This window comes from Euphorbia lathyris, chromosome 6 (genome assembly GCF_963576675.1).
Source record: "Euphorbia lathyris chromosome 6, ddEupLath1.1, whole genome shotgun sequence".
NCBI classification, from domain to species: Eukaryota; Viridiplantae; Streptophyta; class Magnoliopsida; order Malpighiales; family Euphorbiaceae; genus Euphorbia; species Euphorbia lathyris.
Genome location: NC_088915.1, coordinates 52904266 through 52918677, shown reverse-complemented (window position 1 = coordinate 52918677; position 14412 = coordinate 52904266). Strand labels below are relative to the sequence as shown.

Genomic DNA, 14412 nt, shown 5'->3' with positions numbered 1-14412 from the left:
AAATAGCACCAATATAGGCTTAACGTTTACAACATAATATCAATTTAGGCTTAACGTTTACAATATAGCATCAATTTAGGCATCACGTACAAAATAGCACCAATATAGGCTTAACGTTTACAAAATAATACGAATTTAAGCTTAACGTTTTACAAAATATATACAATTTAAACTAAACATCACAATTTTAAATTACTTTTAGTTTGCATATATTACACAAGCCATGGAATTTAGGAGTCATCGATATTTTGAATATGATATGGTTAATTTAATTGTGAAGTTTAGCTTAAATTGTATATATTTTGTAAAACGTTAAGCTTAAATTCGTATTATTTTGTAAACGTTAAGCCTATATTGGTGCTATTTTGTACGTGAGGCCTAAATTGATGCTATATTGTAAACGTTAAGCCTAAATTGATATTATGTTGTAAACGTTAAGCTTATATTGGTGCTATTTTGAACGTTGGGCCTAAATTGATACTTTCCCAAAAACCTATTTTAGTACCTTATCCCTATTTTGATACCTTATATATATATATATATATATCAGTAACATAATACTTTTAATTTTGGTTTTTGTGAATTCAGTTATTTTTTTACAGTGTTTTAATATACTTATTAGGATAATTAATTTATTAGTTCCTATATTTTGACAAAACACACTGTTTAATCCCTGTATTTTTAAAAAACACACGGTAAAGTCCCTAACGTTTTTCTTGGTGAACTGTTTAGTCTCGAACGTTTTTCTTGGTGAACTGTTTAGTCCATGCCGTTAGACTCTTGATAACATTGGGATATTATCCAAAAGATCAAAGGAGATATTTACCCAAATGACCGCGTATTGAACCGGTCAAAGAAGGCCATGTCGTATCAAGCAACGACATCCGATGGGCGGATCACCAAGACTCCGTCACACGAGATCCGTAGTCAAACCTACGTTAGATTCACCTTCACCCTTCGATCCGCCAGCTGAACAGCTGAGCCGATTCCTCAATAAAGGCTATTAATGAACTATTAATGAGCTAACGGCCATACCTAAAGGAAACCAGTAACCACCATTAATGGTGCATTAATGGAGACTTTCTAGTTACTAAAGGTTACAACTTCATGACTATATATAGCTTGCATCTCAAGCTATCAAGGTGCACATTCTCACAATCCTAGCAACCCTACTTTGTCAATTCAGTTTATTCCTCCTTACTTTATACTGACTTTGGCATCGGAGCTTCCCCCCGTCGAACCCAACGACGCCCCATAGGGACGGAAGCTAATCGGAAATTCTCCACTAGTCATCAATTGGTGCGGTGAAGGTGGAGCCCTAACCAAATAAGGGTTTCGTTCACATTATAAGACATGACGAGTGGAGGGTCGGATCCCTCCTCAGGGATTAAAACGCCCTTAGTAACCCCTTCAGCCAATCCTGTTACGAACGCTGGTCGCGTTGATCCCTCCTCAGGGATTGAAGCACCTACGGTACATGGTGAGGGAAGTATGTCACCTGACACATTTTTTAAAATATGTGCGGGGTCCATAGGAAAAGAGTTTGGCCCTGAGATGGAAAGCCGCTTAAGGTCGTACATGTTAATTCCCCCACTTCGACGTACGGCACCAACTTCTACGGCATCCCAATGGCAAAATGTCACCATAGGACGAAACGCTCGTGATTCCTCGTTTTTTCATTCTCAACCTGCGGATTCCACGGTAATTACTTCTGTGGCAGCCGATGGCCTGCCATTAAATCGGCGACTATTTTCTGATGGAGTGGAGGGGAGTTGGAGAAATGATCAAGCTTTTCCTGAGGGACCTGCAAACCCAAGGCTTAACATTGGCGGGACTCGAGCTCTTAATAGTGCTAGGTCTAATCCCCAGAGGGTGGACCGGAGGGTTGAAAACACAAAAGGCGTAGGAAGACGACGGGAAAGGGACGATCTAAATCTCCATCTCGCCCAAAGCATAGATCCTCCCGGAGAGGTAGATCTCCTCCACCCCCAAAACGAAGGAGTAAGCGACCAATTGAGGAACCTCGTCAAGATAGACAGCATCCGCCTCCTAATCCAGGAGCTAATGGGCAAGCTCCACCAAGAGGGCGAGGAGGAAGTGGTCCGCCAGGAGGGCGAGGAGGAAGTGGTCCGCCAGACGGGCGGGGAGGAAGTGGTTCGCCATCGGATCCTTCATCTAATTCCAGTTCTTCATCATCTCTGAGTAGATCCCCACATCAAGGACGTTCCAGGGAGAATCACAGGAATATAGAGGATCTAATCAGAGATGAGGTGCGCCGCCAAAATGAAGAGAATGTGAGACATAACCCATTCGCCAATCGGGATTCACCCTTTACAGCGTGGATTGAAGCTGAAGAAATGGATCGACACTTTAAAATTCCTAATATCCCAGTCTACACGGGCGTGGACAACCCTGAAGCCCATGCCAGGAAGTACCACATGCTGCTCAGCCTTAACCGGGCCAGTGAAGCAGTGTTGTGTCGGATGTTTATCACCACGCTTGGTGGTCCCGCCTATGATTGGTTCCAATCTTTACCTCCAGGATCAATAGACGGCTGGGATCAGTTGAGTAGAGAGTTTTGTGCAAAATTCGTCGGGTGCATCCCTCTAGTGGTCAAATCTCGGAAGCTTTTTGAATTAAAACAGAAAGCAAATGAACCCCTTCGAGAATATGTTGACAATTTCAACAAATTGTGTATACGAATTGTTGATGTGGATGTCTCCATGGCAGTGGAAGCTCTAGTGAAAAACACCACGTGTAAAAGCTTGCAGGAAGATTTAATTAGAAAGAAGCCCAGAGATATGGCAGAATTGGTAGAAAGATGCAAGGATTTCATGGAGGTAGATGACATCCGCAGGGAGTCAGTATCTCCGCCTAAGAGGGACAAGGGCGAATCTCGTAGATGGGATAAGGAAAAGGACAAACATCCTGACTCGTCATCCAGAGGCAGGCGCATAGGCTCTAAGAACAAATCAGCATACGTACCATCATTTACACCATTAAAAGCCTCCAAAAGCGAAGTGCTGATGTGGATAGAAAACAGCCAGCACAAACGGAGCATTTCATACCCCGAACCAAAAGGGGGGGAGTACACCAACACAGCAAAAAATCCTAAAAATTATTGCAAGTACCACAGGAAGAATGGCCATGATACTGACGCATGTTGGGAGTTGGCCAGGGAGATAGAAAGGCTTATATAAAGGGGAAAGCTAGACAGGTTCATCCAAAATGATAACAAGAAAGGAGATAATGATAAGTCAAGGGATGATCAGAAAAAGAAGGCAAAGGGGGCCATCAATGTCATAGCAGGCGGACCAGGATATCAACCTGTGCTGAAGAAGGCAAAAACCACCGCTCTGGATAGGGCATCACTCAATCGCCCTTTTGCGGACGTGGGCCCGGAGGTTCCCCCTCACGCAGATGCTCTAGTCGTTACCATGATGGTAGAAGGATGGGAAATGAAAAGAGTAATGATTGATACTGGAAGTTCGTGCAATGTCATTACAAGAGGAGCATTCGCCAAACTTATGATCGATCCTGTCCAAGTGGAAACCACTATTGTGGACATCCTAGGAGTAACGGGGCACACAATCTAAACGAAGGGACAGGTAACGTTAGATTGCGAGTTGGCTGACGAAGATCAAACCTGGAAAGGAGATCTGGAGTTCTCCATTATAGATGGTCAATTGGCCTATAATATCATCCTGGGTCGGCCTTTCATCTCCGAAGCAGCGACTCTCATCTCCATCCGCCATCTCACCATTTACATCCCCACGGCCAAAGGAGGAGTAATGGTCAAAGGAAATCAAAAAGTTGCTCAGGAGACGTATTCGGCATCCTTGATGATTCGCCCACAGTCTAAAGATGAGGAAGAAGAGGAACTTGTCACAATGGCTTTGGGTGAAACAGAGATGTACCTTATGGCGGATGAAAAGCAGGTACGAATTGCTAAAGGGCTAAAAGGTGAGATTAAAGAGGCCATTACAAAGGTTCTCCATGAGTCAGAAGATGTCTTTGCTTGGAAAGATGAGATCCTCCCAGGAATTAATCTGGATGTGATCACTCATAAGCTCAATATTACCGAGGACGCTGTCCCAATAGCACAAAAGCGAAGGAATCATGGTCCCGAAAGACAGAAAGTAATATAAAAAGAGATTGCGAAGCTTAAGAAGGCGGACGCCATCGAAGAAGTACTTTACACACAATGGCTGGCGAATGTGGTGCTAGTCAAAAAGGCAGGCGGATCATACCGCATGTGTATTGACTTCATCGATCTCAACAAAGCTTGTCCCAAAGACAACTACCCTCTGCCGTTTATTGATATTTTAGTAGATGGGACTGCAGGACACGCCATGTATTCCTTCACTGATGTGAAGTCGAGTTATCACCAGATCCCGATGGAACCTTCTGACAGAATCAAGACTTCGTTCGTGACTCACCAAGCCACCTACTACTTCAAGGTCATGCCCTTTGGGCTTAAAAATGCAGGGGCTACCTACCAACGGATGATGAACAAAATATTCGAAGAGAGCAAAGGTAATAACTTTTCTATCTATGTGGATGATATGATCATCAAAAGTTCCACTGTGGAAAAGCACGCAGATGATATAAGAGAGATCCTAGGTGTACTTCGACATCACAACATCAAATTGAATCCAGAGAAATGTACCTTTTGGGGCGACATATGGAAAATTCTTGGGATTCATGATCAGCCAGAAAGGAGTGAGTCCAAATCCGGATAAAGTTAAAGCAGTCCTGGATATGAAAACACCACAGAACATCAGAGAAGTGCAACATCTGAATGGGCGTATCGTGGCCTTGGGCAGGTTCATCTCCTGTTCGGCTCGCAGATGTCAACCCTTCTATCAGGTAATCAAAAAACAAAAGACATTTGAGTGGAATGAGGACTGTAAGCAAGCCTTCGAAGGGATCAAGCAATTTCTCACGGAACCGCCTCTGATGAGTCAGCCCCTGAAAGGTGAGAATCTCTACATGTATGTTTCAGTTACAGATAAAGTTGTTTGCACAGTCATGATCAGAGAAGAGGATGGACAACAGTATCCAATCTATTATGTGAGTAAAGTGTTAAAAGACGCCGAGACCTGATACTCCAAATTGGATAAAATGGCACTGGCCGTTGTCACCACCTCAATACGTCTCAGGCCCTACTTTCAGGCACATACTATCATAGTCCGCACCAGCATACCCATGAGGAAAGTATTGCAAAAGCCAGAAACCTCGGGGAGATTAATGGAGTGGGCGATTCGCTTAGGCGAATTTGATGTTCGTTACGAAAGTCGGTCTACTCTGAAAAGTCAAGTCTTGGCAGACTTTGTGAATGAATTCACTGAAGAAGGTATGAATCTCCCCAAATCTAAGGTCGAAGAATGGACGATGTATATAGATGGGGCTTCTTCGGCGGAAGGCACAAGTATAGGCATCGTGATCAAAGGTCCCCAATATATAAAACTGCATTACGCAGCAAAATTGGACTTTCTCGCAACCAACAATGCAGCGGAGTACGAGGCCTTAATATTGGGACTATGCCTGTTGAAGGAAATCACTCCCGAGCGGATCGTAATCTATAGTGATTCCAAATTAATGGTCAACCAAGTAATCAAAATTTTGAGGTGAAAGATGACATTCTGGCCAAATATGTTGAAGAGGTTAAGAAATTGCTGAACCATCTCGAAGCCAAAGAAACCAAGTGGGAACTGATCCATGTTCCCCGAGGAGCTAACACCGAGGCCGATCACCTAGCTAAAATGGCTTCAAGCAAGGAGAATTGGGCGGATCTATAGTGCCCGTTCGAGGTCAAGACAGCACCGGCATTCGCCTCAAAAGAGGTATCCTTACTTGCATCTGTTGAAAGTGATTGGAGGTCACCTATTCGCCAGTACCTGATAGATGGCACCCTGCCACAGGACAAAGAAGAAGCTCGACGGACAGTAAGGAAGGCCGCCTATTTCTCCGTGATAAATGATTGCTTATACAGAAAGTCTTTTGGTCACCCCTGGTTGAAATGCATCGTGACAGAGGAGGGACAACAGATCCTCAAAGAATTGCATGAAGGCACATGTGGAGCCCATGAGGCATCTGCCTCCATCTTGAAGAAGTCCAGGTTAGCAGGATTTTATTGACCCACAACGGAACTTGATGCACAAAAGTTAGTGAAGTCTTGTCATAATTGTCAGGTTCATGCAAATGAATCTCACACCGATAAACACCTTCAAAGGCCCATCATCGAAGGTCGGCCCTTTGCAGTTTGGGGGATTGATATTGTTGGTCCCTTTCCTCCTACCAAATGATAAAGAAAGTATGTGGTGGTGGCTGTGGATCATTTTACTAAATGGGTAGAGGCCGAAGCTGTCTCCTCTATCAACGCTGAACGAATGGTGGAGTTCGTCAAAGATAATATCATTGGAAGGTACGGGGTTCCCCACACGATTATCACTGATAATGGGACGCAATTCAATTGTGGAGAGTTCAAAACTTTCTGTGAAAAGCTGGGCATTCAGAATAGGTTCGCCTCTGTTTACTATCCCCAATCTAATGGGATGACCGAGGTTACAAATCGGACGATCGTTAAAGAAATAAAAAAAAGATTGGGAGAGCATGATAAAAAATGGGCGGATAAGTTAATGAGCATCCTATGGGCATACCGGACCACTCCACGAACGGCCACGGGTGAGACACCATTCGCGCTTTCTTACGGCGTGGAACACTACAAGAAAATATCAGTTTACATACGACATTTTACCAACGACACACATGTCGTTGTTATTAGAAATGAAATAGAAACAACTTACTTACAAAATTAATCAGCCAACATTTATGAATAAAATACCTAGAAAATACAATCGACATACCAACGACAGAAAATACCAATGACACATGTCGTTGACAATTGCAACGACAAATGGATGTTAATGCTATGTCGTCTGAAATAAAGACGACATACGAACAAGTTTCATACAATTTTTTTAATGGCTAAATAACAAACAACAAGCACCAACTACATACAAACAACTAAAAAATAACAAAAAGATTTGCCGCTTGTTTCCTAAAATTTTCCCTCTAAATTTTACTTTCTGCTATTTCCCTTTTTCTAAATCGTGTACCTTTCTCTGTCATTTCCCCAACCCTAACCCTAAGCCTCTAATTTCTCAATTCCGCCTCTCTCTCTCTCTCTCAATTCCCAAACATGAACCCTAAGCCCTGCATAACCCTCCTCACATCCTCCTACTCCTCCTCTGTCAAGCCGCTTTACCCTAACTCTAACCCTAACTCTAACAACCCTTTCTCTATTGCTGGTGTTTCCTTTCTGTTGATAAAGATTTAGAGCCGCAACAAGTTCAGCGCCTCGAGGACTCTCCTCTATCGCCTTTCCATATTTCCTCCTATGGTATGAGCTCTCTTCTTATTGAACCAAGAAAATTCTAAATTAGTCTGTAATTGCTAATTCATCAGAAGGAAGAGGAATGGAGGCCTTGTGTTTACTCAGTTACATCCCTTAATTTCTTCCAATTTCAAAACTGTGTTGCAAATTCGAAGTGTTCTACTTCTCATTTGAAGCACAATTTCACAATTAATTACACAGAGAAATTCACCTTTCGACTTCCTCTGCTTACACCGTACTATGTGTTGATCCAAGTTGCTCAACAGCTGCGCTCAAAGCTTCTTTCCGAACCAAAGTGTGTGAGTATTCTTTATATATCTATTTCCTTTTTCTCCATTTCAATTTAATGTTTTTCCACTTTGGTTATGAATGTGAAGAAATTCCATCCTTAATTTTAGTAGAGATGGGAGCAATTATTATGGTTCACGCACAACTCAAGCATGTGTTGTTTTCTCTGCCTTGCTTGTCTTCAAGTTCTAGTTTTATTTGATACAAACACTAAATTGAGAAGGGTTTGTGTCACTTTTTATTTTTAAGATATTATCTAGTAAATTAGATTAGAGATCATAGATTTGTCATTTGTGAATTTGGGTTAGTAATGCTTCTTCAATTACTTTTGAAATTCATAACATTCCTTGTTAATTGTCAGTTCCTATCTCTTTTTTTTAATTGTAATAAGGTTTGGGTTTAAGGTTACAGTTCTGGAGGGCAGAAAACGTGCGGGAGGGAGAGTTTACACCAAAAAGATGGAAGGAGGAGGTGGAAATAAGGTTTCTGCATCTGTAGATTTGGGTGGGAGTGTGTCGACAGGGACTTTGGGAAATCCATTAGCAATTTTAGCAAGGCAATTAGGGCAGGCATTGCATAAGGTGAGAGATAAGTGTCCCCTATATAGGTTTGATGGAAAACCAGTTGATGTGGGACACTGATAGGAAGGTTGGGACATCTTTTAATCGTGCCTTGGATAAGGCCATTAGGCTTAGGCAATTGATGGGGGATGTTTCCATGGATGTGTCACTAGGAGCAGCATAAGGTGAGTTAAGTACCTTTCCTTCACTTCGTTTAAGGAGGCTGAGTTAAGTACCTTTCCCCTGAGTCTGAGTCTGAAGAGAATTTAAGGAGGCTGGTTCGCTGTATCAACACTTTGTTATCGTGGGGCTTCTTCCTGACACCAATCTTGAGGCCGTGGAGGAAGTTTTTGCAAGAAGGGAGAAGTGGGAATTCGAGGCATCAAATCTGATATTATAGCATTCAAAAAACTACAGTCTCAGGGGCCTAAATTTCCTTTAATGGAACCTCAGGTTAACTGATGATTATTACTTTAATAGACCATTTTACTGTTGTCATCACTTCACATGTTAATCCAATGCAATTCATTGTTAATTTTCTGCTTAGGTTTGAAAGCATCCGACAACTTGTCTTGTGATTGTTTGGACACGTAAAATTGCTTAACTTTGCCATCTAGTATGATGTTTTGTCCTTGTAGATTTCAAGGCATTTTAGGTTCTTAATGAAAAAAATATATTCAAAATCTGCTAGTATTTTCTGCGAGATATAATTAGAATTGATGTACCTCGTGTTGCATTCTGAACATCCTGACTCAGTACAGCATTGATGTAGAGTTTCTTTAAGAACACTTAGCTGATGAATCTGATTTTCTTTCCATGTCAACTGACCTTGTAATTATTTTTTTCTGTGCTACAGATACTTTTCAAATACCCTCCTGAGAAGAGATTACATTTTCGCCTCAAGGATTTATGTTCCTTCTGTTTTCCTGAAAGTGTTAAGGTTTGATTCCACTAATTACGTGAAGTAGAGGACTTCTCCACCAAATAACAATCTTGAATATGTTTACTTGGTCAATTTGCTTTGTTATTGTTAACATTCATCTTTCTCCATTGTTCAGTGATCAGAGACCATTTATGGATGGTTATGATATTGAGGTCGTGGATAATGAGATTTGGCAGGTTAAAACAGGTTTACTGCATGCTTGGAATGGATTAGACAGGGAAAAGGAAGAAGTACAGCAGCATGCTAGTAAATCATTTCAAGAGAAAGTTGATAATGTAGCATCTTCACAGGTAACATCCTTTTCGCTTTTTCGGTTCTTCTGAAATCCGTATCCATTTTCATTTCACCTCTGTTGCAGTTGGGAATATCATGCAATGCTGCTACAAGAACTGCAATTAAGATTCCAAAGAGGCCAGAGAATGGTGAAAAATTGATTTGTAAGTTTGATAATCTACACCTTTCCAAAGTGATTGGTGTGTGTTTTTTGTTATGATAACAACATTTCCTCATTTGCAGTCCATACAAAACTTCTCTATAAACCCTTGTCTTCTTCATTTTCTTCAATTCTCACTCACTGAAGAAGCTTCTCTACCTCTCCAATGGCTATTCCCTTACTCACTCCTCTTTCACCTTACCTTCTCTTATATTCCTCCAAACGACTTTCTCTCCATTCACTCCACATTCATCATTTCACGCTTCCAATGCCGGGGTTCCTAATTTCCATAATCACTCCAATTCCTCCCACTCTTCCTCACTCGCTACATCTCCCACCCAAAATTCACACTTCTTTGAAATGGATTCTCACTCTAATCAAAGAAGAATTTCCACTAAATCATCGAGTTCAGATGGCAGTAGCGTTAAAGATATCCCTACTGCTTCCGGACTCAAGATTTGCTACATTATAGGCAAGTAAAAGCTCTGTTATTGCTTCATTTTTCTTTACAAATCTCTCAACTAGTGAACTGAATCTCTCAACTAGTGAACTGATTCAAAATTGATTTTTAATGGTAACCATCCTAATATTATCATTTAGAGGTTTGATTTCTCGGTTATAATTGATACTGTTGCTGCTGCATCTACCATCTGTAATTGTGTACTGGTTATTTTTCCAAGCTTTGAAGAGAGGTGTCTTTGTTCTTTGCTGTTTGATTCAATGAGAAGAGAGGCTAAGACATGACAATTACACATTGAGCTATACACTGATTATTCGAAAAACTGATTTCTGATCCTTGACCGGAGTTGCACCTCAGTTGGGACAATACTAGCATTAATATTAACTGAAATTGTAGAATCACTTGGCTTGGAAGGGTGGTTATTTTCTCTCTGTTAATATTAACTGAAATCTACCCAGTTCAAGGTATGTTTTACCTATTTACTTCAAATATTATATAGTTTATATTATATTAAGCTTAATGATGCAATTAAGTGGGTTTAACATTTTATAATTGCAGAATGATTGATAAGTAAGAATTATCCTGACATAATTTGAGCAGGACAAAATCTTCTTCAATTATATATTTAAAAAGTACAGTGATATGTCCGTATACTCTAATGTTATAATTCATATTATATCTACTTTCTTTATATATTATTTGGGTCATGTTTTATTTGGGTTTGAGCCTCAAGCTAGCAGGTATGTAATGCTATCCTTTAACTTACCTGGAGCTATCAATTTGCCTCTCAATGAACGTTAGCTATTCATTTAGTTTCTAATTAGACATTTTTGGTCAAATTAGTGGATAAATTACATTCATATCACTTTATTAACTTTATGGGTCATTTTACCTTTGAGCAAGATGATCACTCCAATATGATATAACCCTCTATTGTATAGCCAATGGAAATGACATTTTAGCTACTTTAATTCTTGAATTTTTTGGCGTTACTTGGTTAGCAGGGAGAAAACGGTTGTTTAGAGAGAAAGTTCTGAAAATGGAGATTGAAAAATAAAAAACGATGGTTCCACTTGAAGTGCGGTTGTTAACAATTTTAATTCTTATTTTTCCATTTTGATATCGTTATTGGTCATTTTGACTAAATCAACAATAAAAATGGTCATTATGTTAATAAAGTACCAAGTTTAGGGATTGTAAGTAGAGCAAAGTTTAGGATGTGTAATTTACCCTCAAATTGGTATAAACAATAATGTGTTGACAGTTTTTTTTTTTAAACTAAGCATCAGCGACAGATGATTCCACCTCGCATTCCGGATACTAAATCTGTTGCAGATTCTGAGTAACATTACCGATGGAACATTTACATTTAGCGACAATCAGTTTCGCTTGTAATGTTCATTTTTTCTTATTTTGAGGTCGATGGATCTCCGTGAGCCATGTACCTTTACCCCTATTTATAGGTATAAATTTTTGATGCTGACATGTCTTATGTGACCAAAAATGTCTTGAAAGACCAAATTATTGATATGCAAAGTTCATTTTGGGGAATTGATTGCATGAGCTAAGTTGAATGTTACATTTAACCTTATATTGTTCTAGCAGGAAATGAGTATCACCTATTGAATGACATGTTTTCAGGTTTTTCAAGCAATTGGTGGTTGTGTTTCTAATTCAGCAAATGGCAGCTGGGATTTTTAGGCTTATTGCTGGCTTAGCAAGGACGGTGATCATCGCGAATACCGGAGGTGCTCTAATTCTCCTCCTTATTTTCATGCTTGGAGGCTCAAATATCAAATGCATTCAAAATCTTTTTGTTCTTTTGCATTTTAGTTTTCTGTTGTTAGTGTGAAATCTATTCATTGTAATGAGTGAAGCAAATGAGAATTGATTTTCTTTCACTCTGAGTCAGGTTGGTGATCCAAAAACAGACCATGGTTGTTGGGACAGACCATAGTATAGTTTTACAGTTGTCGTTTTAATGTTCCCTGCCATATTTCATGAACCTCAATGCATGTTGTCAATGTATTTGGAGGAAGGATCTAGCAAATTTGTTTTCAAAAAGCCGCAATAGATGCTCATAAGGGTATTGCTTGTTCTATATTCTGAAGTCATAAAAAATGATAGAATTTCATATTTGGAGACCGATATTACGGTAAACTGTAGTCAAATTGAGATGTTTATGTATTGGGAAATATCTGCATTGCAAATAGGCCTTTTCTTTTGATGAACTCAAAATAAATTGACAATTTGTTTCTCTTCTAGTTGAATAATTTTTGTCTGGACTGTATTCTTCAGGCCTTAGAAAATTGTAATTCTACGTCTTAAGAAACATATTATCGAATTTTGGTGCAGGTTTTGTTGTCTAGATTAACTTTCTTTGGTGAGAAAGACACCACAAACTCAGGCCTTCGAAGTTATAGGAAAACAGCTGCTGTTGTGATGTGTGGCCCTTTTGAGGATTCTCCAACAGCCACGAGCAGCAGAACCGACAGTAACCTCTTTCTTGATGTCATATTATTAGGATGCACAATTAGATATCTTTTTCAAGTTTAGGTTTATATAGAACTTCCTGGCACTTTGCACAAACACTCTTGTCATCATATTTCCATCTATCTGTTTAACAGTCATGCTGCTTCTTATCAAACTAAATTGTCAAATCGGTGTAGATTAGGACCGAGCCGCACTTGGATACTTGTACAAGATCATATATTACTTTGAGTATGAATTCAGGAATGCTCAAATGTAATTAACATTGTCATCTTTCTTGGTTTCAGGTGGCCTTATATGGGTGAGTGAATGGAATGCTTTACAACATCCTGTTGCTTCTGCATTTTTAGCTTCTCTATATAGTGACTACATGCGTACATCAAGGACCGTATCAATATCATGTAGCGGACAATCATTTAGACCATCCAATCTTCGTAAGTTCGCCAAATCCCAAGTAAACTTCTCATGTTTAACTTGCTTATTGTACACTGTTGCTTCGCAGAGTTTGCTAAGTTACTTAGTGAAAAACTCACCTGATAAGTATATTTTCCAGGCTGATTATGTGTTGGGAGACAATCCTATGAAAACGAGCTATCTCGTGGGATACGGTTCTAAGTTCCCACAGTATGTGCACCACAAGGGAGCATCAATCCCAGCTGATGCAACAACCAGATGCAAAGATATGGTTTACTAATAAATCAATATCACTCCCTCTCCATTTTTTTTATGTGGGGTTCAATTCATTCTTATCCCCATTGTCAGTCCTTAAGGTCGAATCTTTACTCAAGCCTTTTGTCCCGGTATGATCCACTTCGAACCGGATTGTGATTTTGGAATATTTTTCTTACTAATTTGATTGCCCTATCTTTTTGCTACATTAGGATTGTGATTTTGGAATAGTTCATATCACTTTCAAAACTCTAACCCTTAAAGCTCCAAAAACTAGAACATTGGAGTAATTTTGGATATATTGTATGATTATTTTGGATATACTATCTTATTGGTTTGATGCCTTGATTAGTATTTTTATTATTCTGTTGTATGAGATATTATTTATTAGTTTTAGAATTAATAAAATATGAAATTTAATGATTTATCAGGTACTATGTATATATATATATATATATATAGAGAGAGAGAGAGAGAGTTTGTAGTTTTACCAACAACATTATTATAAACTTAAGATACATATTACCAACGACAGTATTACAAACGACTTCTATATGATTGCATTTAGAAACCACATACAAACGACTTCTTGATAACTTTAGCAACGCCAGAATTACCGACGATTTACAAACGATACATATATTTCTAAGTTGGCGTCAAAAATTATTTACCGACCGTTCACTAATGACAAAGTTGATGCTATTTTTCGCGCCAATTAATTGGGCGCCAAATTCACCGTGAATATTACCAACGATATGCCGACGACATATATATTAACGACGATTTAACGACGACATATGTCGTGTCCAATAACGACACTAATTGATTCTTATAGCTGGTCACTTACAACTTACCAACGACTATGTCATTGTTAATGCAAACGACAATGATTTTGTCGTCGGTAATTATTTTCCCAACAAGCAATCTGACTACGACACAAATTTCGTTTGTATGTCGTTGGTAACCTATATTACCGACGAAAATCTTATTATTACCAACGACATTACGTCGTAGGTAAACTGTTTTTTTTCTTGTAGTGGAAGCTGTAATCCCTGTTGAAATATAGGTCCCTAGTGATAGAGTTGCATTCTATTGCGAGGATGAGAATAACCAAAGGTTGAAAGAAAGTCTCGATCAAGTGGAGGAGAAAAGAGAGAAGGCGTATGTACG

The 14412-nt window shown here is 39.4% G+C and overlaps 1 protein-coding gene across 22 annotated transcripts; it reads left to right on the top strand.

Moving 5' to 3' along the window:
* Positions 1–7042: 7042 nt before the first annotated feature.
* On the top strand, positions 7043–13615 carry LOC136233857 (uncharacterized). 22 transcript variants are annotated; one of them, XM_066023563.1, is made up of 9 exons: positions 7043–7405; positions 7601–7698; positions 8092–8700; positions 9104–9480; positions 9549–9627; positions 9707–11831; positions 12439–12577; positions 12861–13007; positions 13127–13615. In XM_066023563.1, exons 4-6 carry the CDS (start codon positions 9247–9249, stop codon positions 9766–9768), a joined length of 375 nt encoding a protein of 124 aa, XP_065879635.1. In that variant the 5' UTR covers positions 7043–7405; positions 7601–7698; positions 8092–8700; positions 9104–9246; the 3' UTR covers positions 9769–11831; positions 12439–12577; positions 12861–13007; positions 13127–13615. The 22 variants fall into 22 exon arrangements, 20 of the variants coding, with proteins under 20 accessions (XP_065879635.1, XP_065879638.1, XP_065879648.1 ...); XM_066023566.1 differs by lacking the exon at positions 8092–8700 and having other exon boundaries at positions 7043–7698; positions 9707–10547; positions 10642–10715; positions 11725–11831; XM_066023576.1 differs by having other exon boundaries at positions 7043–7698; positions 9104–9187; positions 9306–9480.
* Positions 13616–14412: the final 797 nt, after the last annotated feature.